The sequence below is a fragment of the Magnolia sinica genome, chromosome 15 (assembly GCF_029962835.1).
Source record: "Magnolia sinica isolate HGM2019 chromosome 15, MsV1, whole genome shotgun sequence".
NCBI classification, from domain to species: Eukaryota; Viridiplantae; Streptophyta; class Magnoliopsida; order Magnoliales; family Magnoliaceae; genus Magnolia; species Magnolia sinica.
In genome coordinates this window covers 671,440-690,600 of record NC_080587.1, presented here as the reverse complement: position 1 = coordinate 690,600, position 19,161 = coordinate 671,440, and the positions used below count along the sequence as shown (strand labels likewise).

Below are 19,161 nucleotides of genomic sequence, written 5' to 3'. Positions count from 1 at the left end.
ATGTGTTTGGCGTAGGCCTCGAGCTCTTTATCATATTCTATTTTTATAGCTTTTGAAGGCAATAAAACCCTTTTTGGGTTTCCTTGTTAGTCTAGGATCCTTTATAGCCACAATTTTTTTTTTTAAATTTTTTTAATAACTAATTTAAAATATGCTCTTTGCATGAGAGACCCTTGTAAATCTGAAACTGTTTCAACGATTTTTGTATATCAAAAATCATTTTCAGAGCTTTGTCTCATTAAATCCGATCTAATCATGGACCATTTTTAGATATCCTCTATCGTGATCGTGAATATTCGTGGAACTGATGAAACCGGTCCTACTAGATTTAGATCAGCCAAATCCATTGGTTCCTATCCGCTCAGATAGTGATTTGATCTTTGAATCTTCATAATCACTGCGAGAGCGAACGTCACTTGGGAGATCTCCCATTTTGAAAGGATTGTGAGAGACGACCTTTCCGAGCATATCCGGATCTATGATAAGATCCTAGCCTTGATGGGTCTTTTTATAGATGTGCTTGGCCACATGCTACATGAATTAGGGCTACGTGTCATTCGCCACTTCATTTTCTCTAGATGCGTGTGTACGGTTCTATGCTACTATATTTGTAACAGGATGCGTATTGTTTAAGGATAAGAACAAAAGATATCCTCGAGCGCAAGTACAATTATGTTATTATTAAGCGCGTAGTGCTAACATGTGGCAACATCTTATTGATGCATGTAGGCGTGTCAAAAATGAGTGTAAACACTTGCTAAAAGGGCAAGCAATTTCTCGACATGGGAATTTCTTGAGATTTTTAGTTTTCTAATACTTTTCTCACACATCATAGGTTAATCTCACTAAAAATAAAGTTATAAAATATATGCATTATACATTAATAAATAATTAAAAAAATTTAAGTAAATAGATATAAATGATTTATTTTAGATTTTTAATTGATTTTTTTTCTTTTCTTTAGATTCACAAATAATTTGAGAAGTTAAAAATAATTAAGATTTTGATGATATTCCCATGGTACTGGGCTGATTAAAATTCCACAAAAATATGATGAGCTTTAAAATCACGACCATATTTATCACAGTTCAGCCTAATTTCACCAAACATGGTGCTGCCCTTACCGTGGGGCCTACTTCAATACATGCATTGCCGTGTATACAGTTTGGCAGATCCTTTTAGGGTATAAGCCCAAAATTGAAGAAGATCCACATCTTAGGTAGACCATACTATAAGAAATAGTAGTGATGAATGCCCTTACATAAAAAACTACCTAGGGCCCACTGTAATGTTTCGATAATGTTTATTTTCAATGCGAGTTGGGCATCAAGTATGTCGAACCAAGTTAGAGTTAACTCGATCTAACCTGGTTTTGAAATAGACCTGACCCGAACTTGATTCGACTCGGTATTGAGTCCAACACGCTCGACCCGATTTGAGTTCGGGCCTAGCCTGGACTAACTCGGACCGAGTTCGACTCTGTCATAGGGACCGAGTCGTGTCAAGTTGACATTTTTTTAGGGTAAGGTTTAGAAACAACTCAGCTTGAGCCAACCCGACCGCACCCGAGACAACCCGGAGGCACCACAATTAGCTTGGACACACCCGAGCCAGCTCGGAACAAATACAAACACTCAACTCATTTCAAATTGTCCATTCAACCCTACTTGACCCCAATTCACCAAACACCCAATTAGTTAATTGGAGAGTGGAGCGACTATTGAGAGTCAGTGGCGAGTGGGTGGGCCGGATGCATGCGGACAAGTTGCTCAGTTAAGATGAGCGGCCGAGCTTATATATGAATGTCGGGTCGGGACCGTTTGTTATGAGTGATGAGGGAGGGAGTGGAGGATAGAGGGAGGAGGAGGGTGGCCTGGTGGTGTTGGGCGGCTGTTGGGCTCAGGAAAGGAGGGAGGGAGTGGAGGATAGAGGGAGGAGGAGGGTGGCCTGGTGGTGGTGGGTGGCTGTTGGGCTCAGGAAAGGAGGGAGGGAGAGAGGTTGGGTTGAGTGCGGCGGGTATTATAGATTAGATTTAGTTTATATACACACACACACGCTCCGAACTTGAGTCGAGTCAAGTTAGTGCCGCGACGGATTTTGGGTTGAATTGAGTCGAGTTACTAGGTTATTCATACTCAACTCGGTTTGATTTGGGATGGGCCGGGCCAAATCTACTCAGTTTGGATTGACTCACCCACTCAATTCGAGTCGAATTGGGTCCAAATGAGTTGGACGAGTGAAGTCCCCCGAGTTAAGTCGTCTAGTGCCTAACTCTATTTTCAATCCAACCCATTAATAAGGCAATAAAAACTTAAACGAATGTGAAAAACAAACATAAGCTTGATCCAAAACTTGTGGCTCATTGACGTTTAGTCGCCACTGTTTTCAATGGTATGGTCCACCTGAGAATGGAATCTACTTTATTTTTGGCCTCATGTCTTGAAATGATCTTAAAAAAAAATGGACGAATATATACATGATGGGCCCCACAGTAATGGCCACAGTTTTTGGTTGGGGGAATACCACTGAATCAACCATTGGGCGCTGCAGAGATCTAGTAATTTATTAGACATTGTATAATAAAAATAGTTTTAGTCTTTTAATCTAATGGTCTTAAAGTTATATGAAAAAAAATGGATGGCTAGAAAAAAAAAGAATGTAATGTGCGCGTATGTATCAATTGAACAGTCTACCACCCCATTTTTGGTATATGGAATTTTCTCAGTGCCCACTATCTAATGGATGGCTCGGATCAGTGACACGTGTGACATCTGACGTGGAAACCAGGCCTTCCGGACCTGCCATGCACTATCAAAACCCTCTATTTTTCCTAGATTCCAACGGAATATTGCTGTGTAACAAAACTGAGGAATACCCAAAGTGGTGCTCCACTGAGAGTTCCCAGAGAGACCTTTGCTCGTGGATTCTTAAAATTGAGGAGTATCTTGGACCGTACTCGTGCATACAGTCACTTCAATCGTGGCATAGAATTAAATAAATCTGGACCGTTCAAATTGTATTACTTACGGTACATGGGGTATAACCCATGAATAAACTAATTGGGAGATCCTAAACAATAGATTTTGTTAGCGGACTTTTCTGTTTTGACGGTCCATTTAGTTGACCAAAAATCAGACGAATAGGATTGAATTAAGTATCTGAGCCACAGTAGGACCTTGGACTGTCTAGATCCAAGCTTGCTGCGTACGGTGGATGATGGGATGATGGCTGCATGAGTATGGTACACATCAGTCTGCCAGAATAGGACAGGTCTGGCAGCTCCAAAAGCGGGAGCGGATTCGGTCAGGCCGAGGTAATACCGACTTCGGTCAGGCGTGACAGTGGGGCCCACCTTGATGTATGTGTTGTATATCCACTCTGTCCAGACGTTTTGACCACTCATTTTATTGCATGATTCAAAAAATAAAGCACATCAAAGTCTAAGGTTGCCCACAAAAAGTTTTTAAATGGTGGGCATTCAATCAACATTGTTTCTTGTGGTGTGGTCCATATCAGATATCTAGCTAATTTATTTTTGTGTCTCTGATCTGAAATGAGATGGAAAAAACGGATGGACGGCGTGGATATATAATACATAAATCAGGGTGGGCCCCACGGTCACCCTGACCGAATCGGCTCCGCCCCCCAAAAGCATCACTCTCCAGTCTCCACACACATCTCTATCCGTGTACACGTGACAACGTGGCGTGTGGGACACATGTCTGTGGCCCCACCTTAAAGATGACCTGGTGCAAAAATCAAGCCCGTCCACTCGTTAGGGGGGCCACATGTACTGACTGGTGGGGTCCACCTAATGCATGGCTCAAAATATCCCACATTTGCAATATCCCACATTTGCCAGTATGAGGTGCGTGTGGCCCTCCAACCTTTGTTTTCCTACGGGCTTTGCTACGCGCACATTCGTGTGCGATAAAGCTCATGTACACGCCACACATGTGCCATTCTGGCACATAGGTGCGAGATCCAATCCATCCATCAGGTGGGTCCGTCCTTCTACATGTTTCCCAAAAAATAAATCTTGTCCACTCAGAATGAAAGCCGATATTGAATACGGGTGGATGGGTTAGAAAACTTCAGCCAAGCTTGTCATAGCCGTACATTTTTTTTGTAGAATATGGCCTACCTGACAAGTGAATGGACCTGATCCTTCGGCAAGGTTATCAATACACCGGTGCCTTTCTGATGGATGGATTGGATCTCGGACCAGACGTGCCATGCTGGCACATATCTGGCGTGTACATGCACTTTATTGCACACGCCTAGAATTTATCCGGGAAATACTCCAATGGTCCATATCATGCATGGACCGTCCTTATAATCAATCTGGACCCTCCATTTGGTCCAGACCCACTATTCATGGGCCACCTTGAAAAATACATATCACGGATCATCCTCATTATCTGATAGGTAGCATGTAAACATAGATGGACAAGATTGTTCATAAAGAATGGGTCCAAACATCAATCTCAACCGTCCATTCATCCATTAGATGGGACCCACCTCGAACTTTTTATGGTGGGCCACATACAAGTATGGTCAGCTTCATCTGGTTGGTGTGATATTATATTAATGGAAGGTCCAGATTGATGATATGTATGCTCACATGTCCAAATGCAATCAGCTATTTCTTTTTCAATTATACAATCAAGGGAAATGATATGATAAAATGAAAGAGAATCTGGAACACACACGTGGCAGGAGTTAAAAGGTCGATCGGGAAAGCCCACCTAGTGGGCCCACCATGAATGATCAATTTCTAAAAGGTCACACAGATTGGATGATCCTACACGCCCGATTGGTGGTGTTCAATTGGACAATAGAAAAACAAGGTTGGTTAACGGTTGAAATCCATCAAGAAGAAGTTGGGAAAAATTGATGGCTAGGATTCTCTGATGGATATAGTTTTTGAACCATAGTCCACTCATACTATGGCCCACCAGATGGATTGTCCCGATCCACCGTTTCCATTTACAAATATAGCATACAAGGTGATCTGTATCACATTAATATAAAACCATTTCTATAATATCCCTTCAATCCATCACTATCAACTTCTCTTTCTTCTCTGTAAATGGGGAAATATTTATTAATGGTTTTTAAAATTTCAAAATTTCAAGTAATTATTAGGTAAAAAATATATAATAAATCACCTAATGCTCCTAGCTGCATTGGGACACTTATACGGCCTAATAGGTCAATCTGTACCGTCCATTTCGTCCATCACACATTTTATGGGCCATCTTGTAGAAGATCACATGAATCTGACAATAACAGCCATCTAATCAATTGCCACAAATATGGACGGTGGACATCTTTTACACAAAAAATAAGTTCAATCAACAATCTGATCCATCTATTTGATGGGCCCATCATGGATTGCTTATGATTCTAAAGAATCACTTTTGGTAGGCAATCCTAACCATTCCATATAATCCAAACAATGGCTTCACAAACAGACGGCTACTAAAAATAAAAATAAAATAATGATGGAGTGGATCGTCCGACCACTGATATTTTTGCATGATGGCCCACTAAATTCTCTCCGGCATTAATGGAAAGTTCAGATTGTTCGATCAGACCATCCAAGTGCCATGATGCCACGTGGAGCACTATAACTTACAGAATGCTCAGAGAGCACTGGATCATTTCTCTTATCTGACCCATATCTCTATCACACCTATCCCAACTGACAGTTCCAATGTGTCTTATGGGATTTCAGAAAAAGATTAAAAAAACCAAAAGATTTTTATAATTATCCCAAAAATAAATCTGATTCACTTCCTTTCTATGACTAATATTCTATTCATGATATTGATACAAAGCCCTTCTCTCTCTCACTCTCTTTTTTGCTGTTATTGAAGTTGTTTAGTTGGTTTTTAGCTGTCCATTTGTTTCATAAAATGTAGTCCATGTGATATGTGAACATTCCTTATTTTGGGTAAGGGCCCACCTCCCAGATGGCTTGGATCTTGTACCCATCTTCCACATTGACATGTGTGATAGTGTGCATGCTTGCTTAGCAGTATTAGTAATCCAATTAAACATATACACACACCTGCGCATCTTCTTAGGTGAGCACCTTTACAAACGTGTCATGGACACAAAATCTGAACAGTCCACGTGATGCGGCACCCCTAGAAACTTTATAGATCCAATTTCCAGACTGATCCAAAACTCAAGTGGACCACACCATAGAAAACAGTGGGTTCAACAGTATCATTATTCTCACTGCTTCTTGTTGTGTGGTTCGTTTGAACTTTTGATCTGCCCCATTTTATGGCTCATGCACTAAAATGATATAGCAAAATGAATGAGTGGAGTGGATATAATGCATACATCATGGTGGGCTCATGGAGTTTTACCTAGAAGATTTGGTCCGGATGTTATAACATGTAAATATCTTATAATGAGAAATTTTCAAAATAAATAATCATGACTAATTTACAATTAATTATATGTAATTATCTCAAATCAACGGTCAATATCTCATAATGAGAAAATTTCAAAAATAAACAATCATTACTAATTTATAACTAATTATTAGTAATTACCTCAAATCAAACAAGCCCCTACTTCTTTTTATCTCTTACTCTTTTATATATATATATATAGAGAGAGAGAGGGGCATGAGAGAAGGGCATCCTCATCAGCGCACCACAGACATGCACACAATTTCACACGTGTCATGGGCGTCTAGTCTTACTGGTCCATGTGATGCGGCATGCCATGAAACCCTAAATGACCATTTTTCATCTGGATCTACAACTCTAGTGGGCTATAGCAAAGAGATATGCAAATCAAGGGAGGAAATTATTTTCTTTTTTCATATCCCACCAAAGTTTTGTATCAAAGTAAATTTTTGGCATTTCATGGGGTGCTGCATCACCATGTGCAGCTTTGCACACATGTCATGGGTGTCCAATCTGAACTGTCTACATGATGCAGAATCCTATAAAGCCCCAAAGTAAAATTTTCACAATGATATAAAATTATGATAAACCATAGCAAAGAAAAATGCAAATTAAAGAAGAAAAATGTTTTAATTTTTCATGGTCTGCTAGTGTTTTTGGATCAAAGTAAAAATTGGGCCCAGGTATTTCAGGGGGTGCAGCTTCACGTGGAGTCAAATCACATGGGATAAGTTTTCAAAAAAGTTTGCACAAGCTCCATGCAAATTGGTGAGCAGCTGAGAATTTGGCCACACACACACACACACACACACACACACACACACACACACACACACATATATATATATATATATATATATATATATATAGACACATGCTCACACCCCACGCACTCACACCACATAACCACTTTAGATTTATCACCACAATGGTTACTTGAACCCATGACCAAAATATTGAAAAAACGTGTATTTCATTAATGATTCTTGAAAATTTATGCTGGGTTTGAAAACTTACCATGGAGTATTTTATCTCTCTCCGTACATGCATCATGCATAAAAAGTGTGAAAAAAAAGTATATTTCATCAATGAAAGTCCCTAGAAATCTTTGTTTGGGTTTTAAAATTCACTGCCGAGGAAGGCATGACGTACTTTTATCTTTTATTCAACTGTACACATTTTGATTTTATTAATGCTAGCTTGCTTGTGTTTCTCTATTCATGAAAAGAACAAGGTAAAAAGCACATTTCTTTGCTCAAAATGAAAGTTCCAAGAGATCCATATGAAGAGCTTTGATTTAAAAATAATAATAAATAAAAAGTGCTTATAATATAAGAATTAGATTCTATAATCTGAATTCCAGTCTCTTCCCCCACCAAAAGAGCAGAAAATCACTTTTCCCATCTTTAAATTGACATTTCCTAGAAATGTGTCTGACAGGTCCTAAAATTCATTGAGTCACTGATATATTGTTTATCATTTTAAATTTTATCTATTATTCACATCTTTCCATGTGTCACACCATGCTTAGTAATCTAGACCTATATTTTTTTTTTTAAATTTTTTTATTTTTAAATAGGATTTTTCATCTAGTAAATAAATGGTGATTAGTCATTCACCATACACATGGCATACATTTAAGTCCATCCAGGCCGTCTGAATCATTGGCCCACTTGAGGAGGTAGCAAATCTGAAAACCCAGCTGATCAGATGATCCCAGACATCCCATTTTGTCCATTGAATTTTGACTATTGGCCATTTTATTTATAATCAGCAATTCTATGGCAATGGCTTTAAAAAAATAAAAATTTATTTATTTATTTATTTATTTTTTTAAACAATGGGCCGTGTGATTTAGACGGTATAGATTGGAGTGCATGTATTCCACCTGTACAGCAGTAATCTAGCCCATCAGATAAAAGGCCATCTGATAGAAGATATTAAGAAAATTAACCAACCTTGGCTTAAAAATCATATTTTCTAGGACTAATTTCATTTGGGATGTGAAAATTCGCACAAAGATGGGTTATACCCTGAATTTGACCCCACCCACATCATGCAAGTAGCCAAAAGTACCTTTCTTTATCCAACAACTGGGCCCCACACTACCTTTTATGCTCCTCACTCTCTCTCTATTTTATCTCATTCTCTGTTCTTCTCCATCAACTTGCACATGTCCTCTCCATTTCTTCTCCATCTTGGTTTCCTATTTTCTTCTACACTTCATTTTCAGCTCCAAAAAATGCAAGGTTTTTTCTGGACATCTGTTCATCCTGCTGTAAGAGTTATGGGCCATTACAGACTGAGGGCCACTTCAAGATAAGGTGCAAATGAGGGTCTTTACCCACAATGGTATAGAAGGATTGCACCAAGGAAAGGCTCTAGAAGGGACTGTAAATTTTCAGTCCATGTTAGCAAAAATGTGATTTTGATGAAGAAAGGGGCATTGTTTTCTTCTCTTTTTTTTGCAAAACAAGGAACATGGGCTGATGGGCATTTCTAGCATGAAAGAAAGAAAAAAGGAATGAAATGATTTTTTTTTTATAAGGGTATTAAAGCAAGAGCCAATCCTACTACAGACAGTCCTTGATTCCCGAGTCCCCTCTCTTCCCCAGATTAAACATATCCCTGCATCTTACACTACCCTTTGTTATCTATACATCTGTCTTTCTTTCTTTCTATTTTTTTTAATAGTTTTTTTACAAGTCCATCACCCACAAATCCCTCCCCTCCTGCAAATGCATTTGATAAAAAAAAGAAAAGAAGCCTTTTTATCCCATTCTCAATAAATGCTAGGTGAAATGTGATATCTACACCCTCTCATTTTGATGCCTTCACCCCTTTCTTTCAATGTAGTTTGGTAGTGTGTACCATTCTAATAGCAAAGGTAGAAAGAAGGGTGTGTGTATTAAAAGCATTTTCATGACATTGTTTCTCTATTCTTGGGGAGGTAAAAACAAACACACATTTCCACTATTGGAAGAATAAAGTATCCCTCTCTACCCTCTTTCTATTTATTATTATTAATTTTCCATTGTTCTTCTCTGCCCTTTGGAGAAGCTGTAAGGATACTGTAAAGGTGAAAGAGAATTATACCTGCACTACAAGACCCACTAGTCACAATATCACCATTGAAACTAGCACCTCCTTAAACTCCCCCACTAATCTATGATTTTTTTATTTGCATTTTCATAGAAGTAAGAGAACTAAGGTAAAACTAGAGGAACCTTGCCAACAGTTCTTTTCTTATCTGTCTCTTAGTTAGGAGGGAAAAAGAAATTATTAGCTCTTAGTCTCTATGATTAAGTAGCCAAATATTAATTAGTGCTGAAATGATAGAACTTATATAATTTTCTCTCTCATCTGGCAATTCTGAAAATGGGTTTTAACACCAATGAACTTCAAGGAGAAAGTAAGAAGAGTGTTGTTAGTCCATCTACAAACTTAAATGGGCAGTTCTTTTAGCATCTAAGTTACAAGGGAAAAGAAAAGATTAGCTCTTTCATCTCTAAAATTAGTTTTGGTTAGTGTTTCGATCTAGGATTTGTCGATCCAACCACTGGGGATTAGAACCCCTTTTAAGATATAATAGAAAAATGAGAGAATCACATATGGTCAGGAAGAACGCTGTCCACTGCGATTCTCAGTCTTGCGACACTCTCCTCCTCACTTGGGTGACGATTGAAGGTCCCGATGTTTGTTTATTTCATTGGTATCAGAGCAGGTTCTTGGTGGGCTTCCTTTTTTTTGTTTAATCTGATCATTGGACCTTCATAATCACATAGCTTCCTATCCAATTAAGTAGATTCTGAAAGTTGGTTTAGTCGCTGATGGGTTAATCTTCTTCGGTAAGAGAAATTGGGTCTGATCTATCATTTAATATAAAATGGGTCTAATCTCTAATATAGCTCGGGATCTTAGAATTTCGTAACTTCCTCTCTAATTTAATAGATTATGGACCAACAGCTTAATCTTTAGGGCTAATCTCTCATTCGATGGAAAACGGGTTTATCCGAAATTTTGGTGCTGAGATGTTAGAATTAATTAACTTCATCTCTACTTAACAGATTCTGGAAGTGGGTTTAATCTGAAATGGCTTAGTCTTCTTTTGGTAAGAGAGAGAAGCAATATCATATCCCTTAGTCCAATGCAACTGGTAGTATTTGGAAGATAGAGAGTGACCTTATCACTTACTCTTTATTCTATTGGGCCAAAACTAGATCCTTCTAGGACCTGTCCTCGTCCCCTCGATTGAAGATAATGCATCAAAATGCTGCATTTCTGCAATATTTCCATAATTTCATAAACTACTTTCCAGTGAAATCTATAAAAAGCCCTTGACCTCCTCTCTTTTTTTTTTGCAGCCCCTCCCTTTCTGTTGTCCATATATTCCCTCTTTATTTCCAGCCCCTCCTTTTCTCTTCCTTGTCTCTATCTCTCAATGCCTGTGGAGAAAAGCTAGCTTTTGCAGCTTCAACTATCTTCTCATCTATGGCCTTGCATGTTAGGGTCAGGAAGTATGGTGCAGCCAAGGATGACTTGCCGACGGTTTGTAGATCATGATCTCTTTCACGGAAGGATTGCAGATTGAAAGTTGGCAAGTTGTCTTTGGCTACATTTTTCTATCTAATCCTCATGCTAGGCTTATGATGATTGTATTCAGTAAGGTGAAAATACATGCAACATCAAACCATCATGTTATTGCTGGGACCCGAACAACGGTAATCTGTTTTACAGCCTTCTTTTACATGTTTTCATGTTGAAATCATATGTATATTCTTTCACTATTCTTATTGATGTTGTTGTTTTTGTTGTTGTTATCGTCATCATCATCATCTAATAAGCAGGAATTGTTTTATCAGCATTCAGAGCTTCAAGCGTTTCTTGGTGGAAATGATATCCAGACCGTCGATCTGATCAGCCCAACTGTGGAAAAACTATGCTGAGAAAATTTCCCAGATTGGAAGCTACCAACCATGAAATCGTTGGCCTTTTTATTTTTATTTTTTCAGTTGAAAGTGGACCATTGCTGTATTTATTTTTTATTCATTTTGTATTTGCAGGCTACCAATGGAAGGGTTAAGATGGTCCCATTGAGGAGATTCTAGGCCATGGACCATCCAAGGGCTATCAAATCAAAGGTCTGTATCACCAAAAAATTGACCCCACTTCACAAATTAAGCAACTAAGAGCATATAATAATTTCTTAATGTAATCTCAGACTCCTCTCCATTCAAATGCATTGGTTACTGCTCTTTGATTCTCCTTTAGTTCTTGCTTCCTCCCATAACTTCAAAAGCTCCAATTCCTCCAGTACTTCCATCATGGACTGAATTAGAATATACAAACTCACTATAACGAACGGATTTTAATATCGGAATTGAAATGTACACCCATCCAGATTGATTTGCATATTCCCATTTTCCCATTTGGGGCAATGAAATAGTACAAATATGCCCAAACACAATTTTCATTTTGGGTATGAAATAGTACAGAAATGTACTCTTTCAACACCAATCCAAAAAAATATAACAAGGGTAGATGTAAATCGATAAAGGCATGTGTAAATCATAGTTAAGAAAAACTCGCGGAGCCGACTTGAGCCGATTTCATCAAGACTCAGGAAAAACTCGATTTCGTGACAACTCAATCAAGACTTGATAAAAAGGAGAAGAAGAAGAAGAAAAACTAAACTCGATTCGGCAAAACTCGACAGACATTTGCGTTGAGGCGAAGTTTTTGAATTCTTAAACTATGGTGTAAAAAGAAACCTTTTAATCTTCTTTTCCTTTTACTCAAAATCTATCAAAGCTAGCATCATTGAGGCTGTTTAGGCCATGTGGGTGGTGACTAAAAGTAGCAAATTCATCGAAATCTGCATCTTCTTGAGATTTGGTTTCATCAAATGACCACCAAAATGGTGTGGCCACAATTCATTTGGGTGTCATCAGGCACTCTTGTCTACCATTGATTTTCAGTGATCTCATCCTTTTTGTGGTACACTTGAATAAGATAAAGTGTTTCACCACATCTGATGATGGATTCTGTGATTCCTACATTGTCTGGAGATAGAGAGGGTACTCTCCTTCCCAAAAGTATATTGCTTTCTGATGCATCCCATTAACTGCTTTTTCTTTTTCCCTTTTGGAGCTGATCACCTGCAGCCAGATGTATGTTAACTTGTCATACAGCCCCATCTTTCCCTCCAACATGGGACGTATGTGTAGGACATTGGCATCATGCAAACATTAGCCTGTTGAGTCACACCGTTGCTTGTCCTTTGATTCCAATGGTGTGGCACACCTTATGAGTGGACTATCCCGACCTTTGATGCAGGTGGTCTTCACGCTCGGGCCTGCCATTTGCATGGTTTGGATGTCCTATACAAGCGGCATGTTGGTGGGAAATGGGGCTGTATGACAAGTTACTATACATCCAGCAGTATGTGATTAGCTCTCACCTACCAGGATCTTCTTATCCTTTCCTCTCGGGTCTTTCCTTGGGCAGGCCTGGGCCCAGAAAATTCAGTTTTAGAATAGGGATGCCAACAGGCCCACCCAACCGGTTCAAAATCCCGGCGCAAGACCATCCCAGCCCCAGCCCCAGTAAGCTAAATAAATAGGCCAGGCCTGGCTCATTCTAGGCCCAGACCAGGCCCAGGACCAGTTCAGCCACTAACCAAGGACCTAGGCACACATAGTATGAAGTAATTTGGGCTTGACAAGCTTTCTCATTGGACCCTAGTGCATATCCAGGCCCAGAACTGACCCAATTATATATTGGCCCACCGGAACATATCTCTCTCTCTCTCTCTCTCTCTCTCTCTCTCTCTCTCTCTCTCTCTCTCTATATATATATATATATATATATGTAAATGCGAACGCCCCGTGCATTGCACATGGCCCGAGGATCACGGTGATCTTACGCAATGGTCAGATTGGACCGAAGGTGGGCCTTGCAGCATTTTCTAACCACATGTAAATGCATGCAGCAATGCACATGCTAGCACTGCATTTTCGCACCAGCAATACAGCATATAACTAGATCATCAAGCTTGTTATAATGCGTCAATTTATTTTATTAAAATTTTAATTTTTTACTTTTATTTTGGGGTGATAGTTAAACTTTGGATAGAACTGTGACCCAATGTCTGTCTTCTTTACTGATGTTATGCATCAAGCATCTACATGTGTATAAGGGTGTGTTTGGTTGGACCAAATATCATGAAATTTCATGATATTTGGTGCAACCAAATGCACACTAAAGTAAAATTCAATTTATGAACCGCTTATGATGTGGATTAGTGCCGTCAATACGGAAATTGGATTACTCCCCCTGCAACCCCAAGATCTTGCATGCTGTAGAATTCACATGGCAACATGTCAAGGTGTGTAATGGCTCCATACAAGCTTATGAACTGATTGGGAATGTAATCTACAAGGTGTCATTTATGGTTGATCTGTACCATCACCATCATTATTGATGGTTGATCTGATGATGAGGAAGATGGTTGATCTGTATGGTTCTTCTAATTCATCACTGGTAGATGTCAAGCAGTTTGTCCATATCGATTTCATCCCTTCGATGGGTTCTGAGCTCTTGCGACGCGGAATTTCGGTGGCTACTGCGAAAACAATTTCTCTGTTCTTTGACAGCTAATAGCCCACATAGGCCTGTCCAGGAAAAAACTCTTAATTCTCAGATTTTATAACTAGCCGAAGGGAAACCGCCCTAACTGAATTCACGCAATTGATCCATTGCCCTCAATGTGATTAAGAAATCGCGTTCTTCAGATATGCGTATAAATAAATCCGTTGCACTATCATCTCTGTTGGAAAATACTTGTCTGGCAAGTGAAAAGCCAGTTAGCCATGGTAGAGTATGGTAGCATCAGAAATTGAATAGATTACAGTTTTGGAATAATCTCCTTATCCCTCATCGAAATCGAGTGGGCCGCCACATATCTTTGGCACATACCCCGCTATCTTTAACTGTCGATTAATCTCATATAGAACTTCATATATCCTCTTAAACTCTGAATTTGAATCGTCACCCACAATAAACTCATGAACTGTGCCATTCACCTCGATAGAACTGCCTCCTGGCATCTTCTTCACCCCTCTGTCTCTCATCAACTTCCTCAGCTTGCCAACATCATTCCACTTCTCATGGGCTGCGTATATATTTGATAGAAGGGTGTAATTCCCACTGTTATGGGGCTCCACCTCAATGAGGTGCCTCAGGGCTCGCTCCCCAAGCTCTACATTGCCATGGATTCTAGAGGCAGCTAGCAGAGCACCCCATATAGCTCCATTGGCTTCAAACGGCATCTCCCTCACAAGATCTTGTGCCTCTTGCAGGTAACCTGCGCGTGCAAGAAGATCGACCATACATCCATAGTGCTCAATTTTGGGTGCGAGCTGATACCGTGAACTCATGATTTCAAAATACCAGCGGCCTGCATCGACCAATCCAACGTGGCTACAAGCAGACAGGATGGCAATAAAGGTGACATCATTTGGTTTGATTCTCGCTCTTTCCATCCGGGAGAACATTTCTAAAGCTTCGACACCAAGCCCATGTAAAGCCAGCCCAGCAATCATTGTAGTCCAAGTTATTACACTTCGATGTTTCATATTTTCAAAAACTTCTACTGCCTTTTCTATCTTACCAGATTTTGCATACATGCCGATGAGTGCATTGATTAGAGGAACAATCTTATGTAACTGGTGTTTATCTATATAATTATGAATCCATTCACCCAATTCAAGAGCACCCAAATGGGCACAAGCTGAGAGCACAGCCAACATGGAAATCTCATCTGGCTCAATGTCTGTGAGCTGCATTCTTCGGAAGATTGCTATCGCCTCATTAGACCGGTTCATCTGTGCATAACCCGCAATCACTGCTGTCCAAGAGATTACATTCCTCTCAGGCATCCGTTCAAAGAGCATCCGCGCATTTTCCACATCGCCAATCTTGGCATAGCCCGCAACCATTGCATTCCATGAGACCACATCTCTCTGGTGCATCCTATCAAACAGCTTGCGAGCATCAGCAATGGCTCCACAAGCCGAATACATCTGAATTAAGCCTGTCAAAACATGAATTTCCGAGGCCAACCCAATTTGGATTACCTGACTGTGGATCTCCTTCCCCACTTCAAGAGTGGATAGCTGCACAACTGCCTTTAAAACGAAAGGGAATGAATATGTGTCAGGTCGAAAGTCCGCAACCTGAATCCTATTGAATAAAAGTACGGCGTCTTTAGCAGAATCCATCTGAGAAAGACCCTTTATCATGGTGTTATAGATATAGATATCAGGTTGGGTTTTGTGGGTGAAGATCGAAAGGGCGTAATCTTTGAAACCCAAGAGAGCACAGGCTTCGATGAACTTGCTGAGGTGGATGTTGTCTTGGTCTAGGCCTCTGGAGACCATGAAAGCATGAGTCTGATTCATGTGTTTGAAGGTGGAGCATTGATTTAGCAAGGAAAGGAGATTTGGGTCTGTAAGTGTATGGATTTTTGACTTCAAGGAAGAGATTGAGAAGAATCGCATAGAAATGCATGGAATCATTGCATGTTAGAGAGCTATCATGCAATATTTTCCTTTATTTGTTTCTGATTTTTTGGCAGTTTTGAAATGAGAAGATTTGAATTCTTCTTTGAGGCTTTATCATATAACCGCCTGTCCTGAGGGCCATCGGAATATAATTGCCTGATTTAAAATATTTAAATTAACAAGCTCGTGCTTTGCACCGTTAGTCAACCCAACGCTTGTGTTTCGTATGGTTTCGATGGATCCCCAGATTCACTGAAGTAGGTGGAATCCGTGACTGTGGGGCCACCTTGATGCGTGTACCTTATATCCACATTCTATCCATATTTAAAATTTATGCTAGCGCAGTATCAAAAAATGAAGTAGATTCTTCAAATCTCACATGGACACACCCAGATCCATGGCTCAAGCGGTAGACTGAGTGAAAGATAACTCGTTTCAACACTAAGGTCTTGGTACCAATTCCTGGGTGGCTAACAGTTAAGTGTGAATTGACTGTGCGTGTACTAACAAGCTAACAAAAAAAAATAAAAATCTCACCTGTACCGTAGTACAGGAAACAACGGTAAAAGGCAACAAAAGTTTTCGATCAAGATTATATTTGTGAGATCTCCTCATCCAAGTCCGTATGATCTCCAACGTAGTCTTTCTATGCTTCAAAGTGAGCCTATAGATCATATGACGTAAAGCCGACTGCTTTATACCGCCAACGGGGGTCATTAAAGAGACGAATATCCTAGAGGGTTTTCTTTTAGAAAAAGGACTACGGTAGAAAACTGGTTAGATATCATATGTGAGATTTCTCGTCCTCTGCTACAATCCTTATACCCGCTACCCCACTCATTTCTTTGAGACCGTCCGGCAGCGTTTCTGTAGCAGGGATTCCCTATGGGGAAATGACGAGTTCCAAACACGCGGCTTTCTTTCCCACCATTTCCATTACAATTCATGGCCAAAGCCATTTTGAAGAAGTATATGCAAGTCCTGGCTGACATCAACCTGTATGGTGCCATTGAAGCAGCTTCGGATTTCTTCCATAAAGATACAATGATATATAAGGGATTCTTGAAGTATTGGTCTCCAACGATAAATTCCTTCAATTGGAAATAAGCATAATTCTATGGGATCTTCACCGCATGGCGGGCCTTCCTGTTACAGGATCTTTCCTTGATGAATTTGTCCCCACAAATGAAGAATTCACTACTTCGATCCTAAGAGGACAACTTCAATTTCTATGATAACTATAGAACTTTTTTAGGAAATGTCCAGATTTCCTGATATTGGAAAGATATCTCCATTTCAATGGCTTACGTATTTCACGAAAGATTCATAGTATACTCTCTAACTTTCTTTTCTTTTATACATATATATTTTGCATCTTATTTTTTACTAATATATTTGTTCTTTCCTCAGTTTTTCAGGCAGCCATTCTCAGGACTTGGAATCTCTTCGATAGAAAATAAGAGGTCCAACATATTATAGTTGTAACGTTGAATTGGCCGCCTTCCTCGCTTACTAGCATAGTCTGATGATGCTACCGAGCTTAAAATGGGCGGATGCTATCTGACCCACCTTATTTGTAGCTGCCGGAGCGATGGCTGAGGGAAAAAGATACTCATTAGCTCATCCCATTCTCTGTTCTTTTTATAGAGTATTCGGAGATATCGCGACGCATTGCTCAAGTCCGGCAATAGGAGCTTCTTCTTCATATATACCCTGACATTACTTTTTTGGTTGGCTGGGTGTATATTTTTCGTGAGTATACGGTGATCCTGAGAAGGCCTATATTAATCCATAACGTCCTCCTCTGTATCATTATCAACAGTGCAAGATGGTGAAGAAGACTTATGATTGGGTTGTCGATAAGATTGGAAATACGGATTCTATTGATTTCTTCTAGTTTTCATTGTCTCATTAAGCTGAAGATAGAGATGCGATAGATAATAACAACCTGGAACCAGTAGAGAGAACTTTCTTCATATGTATCAGATCCTGCAATCTTCCTCTAAGAGAATGGAGTGAATTTTGGAGCGGGCCTTACTACCCAAGTAGGTTCATGCGACAATTTGGTTATGACCAAACTATACCACAAGCTAGAGAACCAGTTTCCTGCGTAATGAGAAGCTATGGGGTAGGTCCTTATAATTGGGCATTGATATGGAAGTAACTGTTAGCAAGAAACTTTGACTCTCACTTCGTCCTCCCTGGCTATAATCAATAGGTTCAAGCCTTGTATGCTTGGATGCAGTAGTGGACACACCAATTCTATCTCGGCAGTGGACAAACCAATTCTATATCGTGCGCAACTGTTACTCAGTGGATCGGCCTGTTTGGATCCCTCCTCCAAGATTGAGAAATTATAGGCCGGAGCAAGGTATCAATTATTTTGTAGGAACGATCAAGCATCTGAATGTTCAATCATGTGGACTTTGTGCATCGGATCTGAACAATCCATTTCATGGACCTTAATATAAGGATCTCATCATCTATGCGAATCACATTAAACATTCTATTTAAGCTGTTCATCCTCTGAATGTCTAGGTCAGACCTGTAAAGCTCATTGGTGATAATTAGATCATATATAGTCTCGATTTGGCTTAATTGTGGACCCATTACCCATCTTTTAGATATAGACCGTTGGAGTGAGGAAGGTGAGACCTACCTGTTTGTTTCTCTTTAAAGTTCTTCATTTTTTCCAACGATCAATACCTACCGCCTTGTGGGCCAAATCAGACTAATTAATAGTTAATCTATTGAGGGTAAGATTAAAATCACAATCTTAAGTTCGTATTCGTTAGATTGGATCCGGTTGTATTAGCTATCATAGTGACCTCAATCGGTGAAAATTTTACGGGTACAGACTTGTGATAATGGGATTAAGTTAGAGGATTGCATGCAGTTACGTTCACGTTTCATGCGGACGGTGATTAAAAAAAGAGAACACCATTTGACAGGGACATGAACAGGGTGGAGTAAATGGTGTTAGTGATGTAAAGTTGAAAGACTCATCCTACCCATAGGTGTTGAGTGTTTCAAATTTACATAATTAACATCGCTTAACCTCATGTTCAGGAGAGCCACTTGCATGTTATGACTGGCTCCCACAGGAGGAGTATTGATGATGTGATCGATTCTCGCCAGGATCGAATGGTTGGGCCCATCTTCATCAT

General features: G+C 39.7%; 1 protein-coding gene across 1 annotated transcript; it reads right to left on the bottom strand.

Annotated features, from left to right (window-relative positions):
- Positions 1-13,568: 13,568 nt before the first annotated feature.
- Positions 13,569-16,202, bottom strand: LOC131227806 (pentatricopeptide repeat-containing protein At5g56310-like). The gene has a single exon (XM_058223631.1). The coding sequence runs from the start codon at positions 16,007-16,009 to the stop codon at positions 14,360-14,362; it is 1,650 nt and encodes a 549-aa protein (XP_058079614.1). The 5' UTR covers positions 16,010-16,202; the 3' UTR covers positions 13,569-14,359.
- Positions 16,203-19,161: the final 2,959 nt, after the last annotated feature.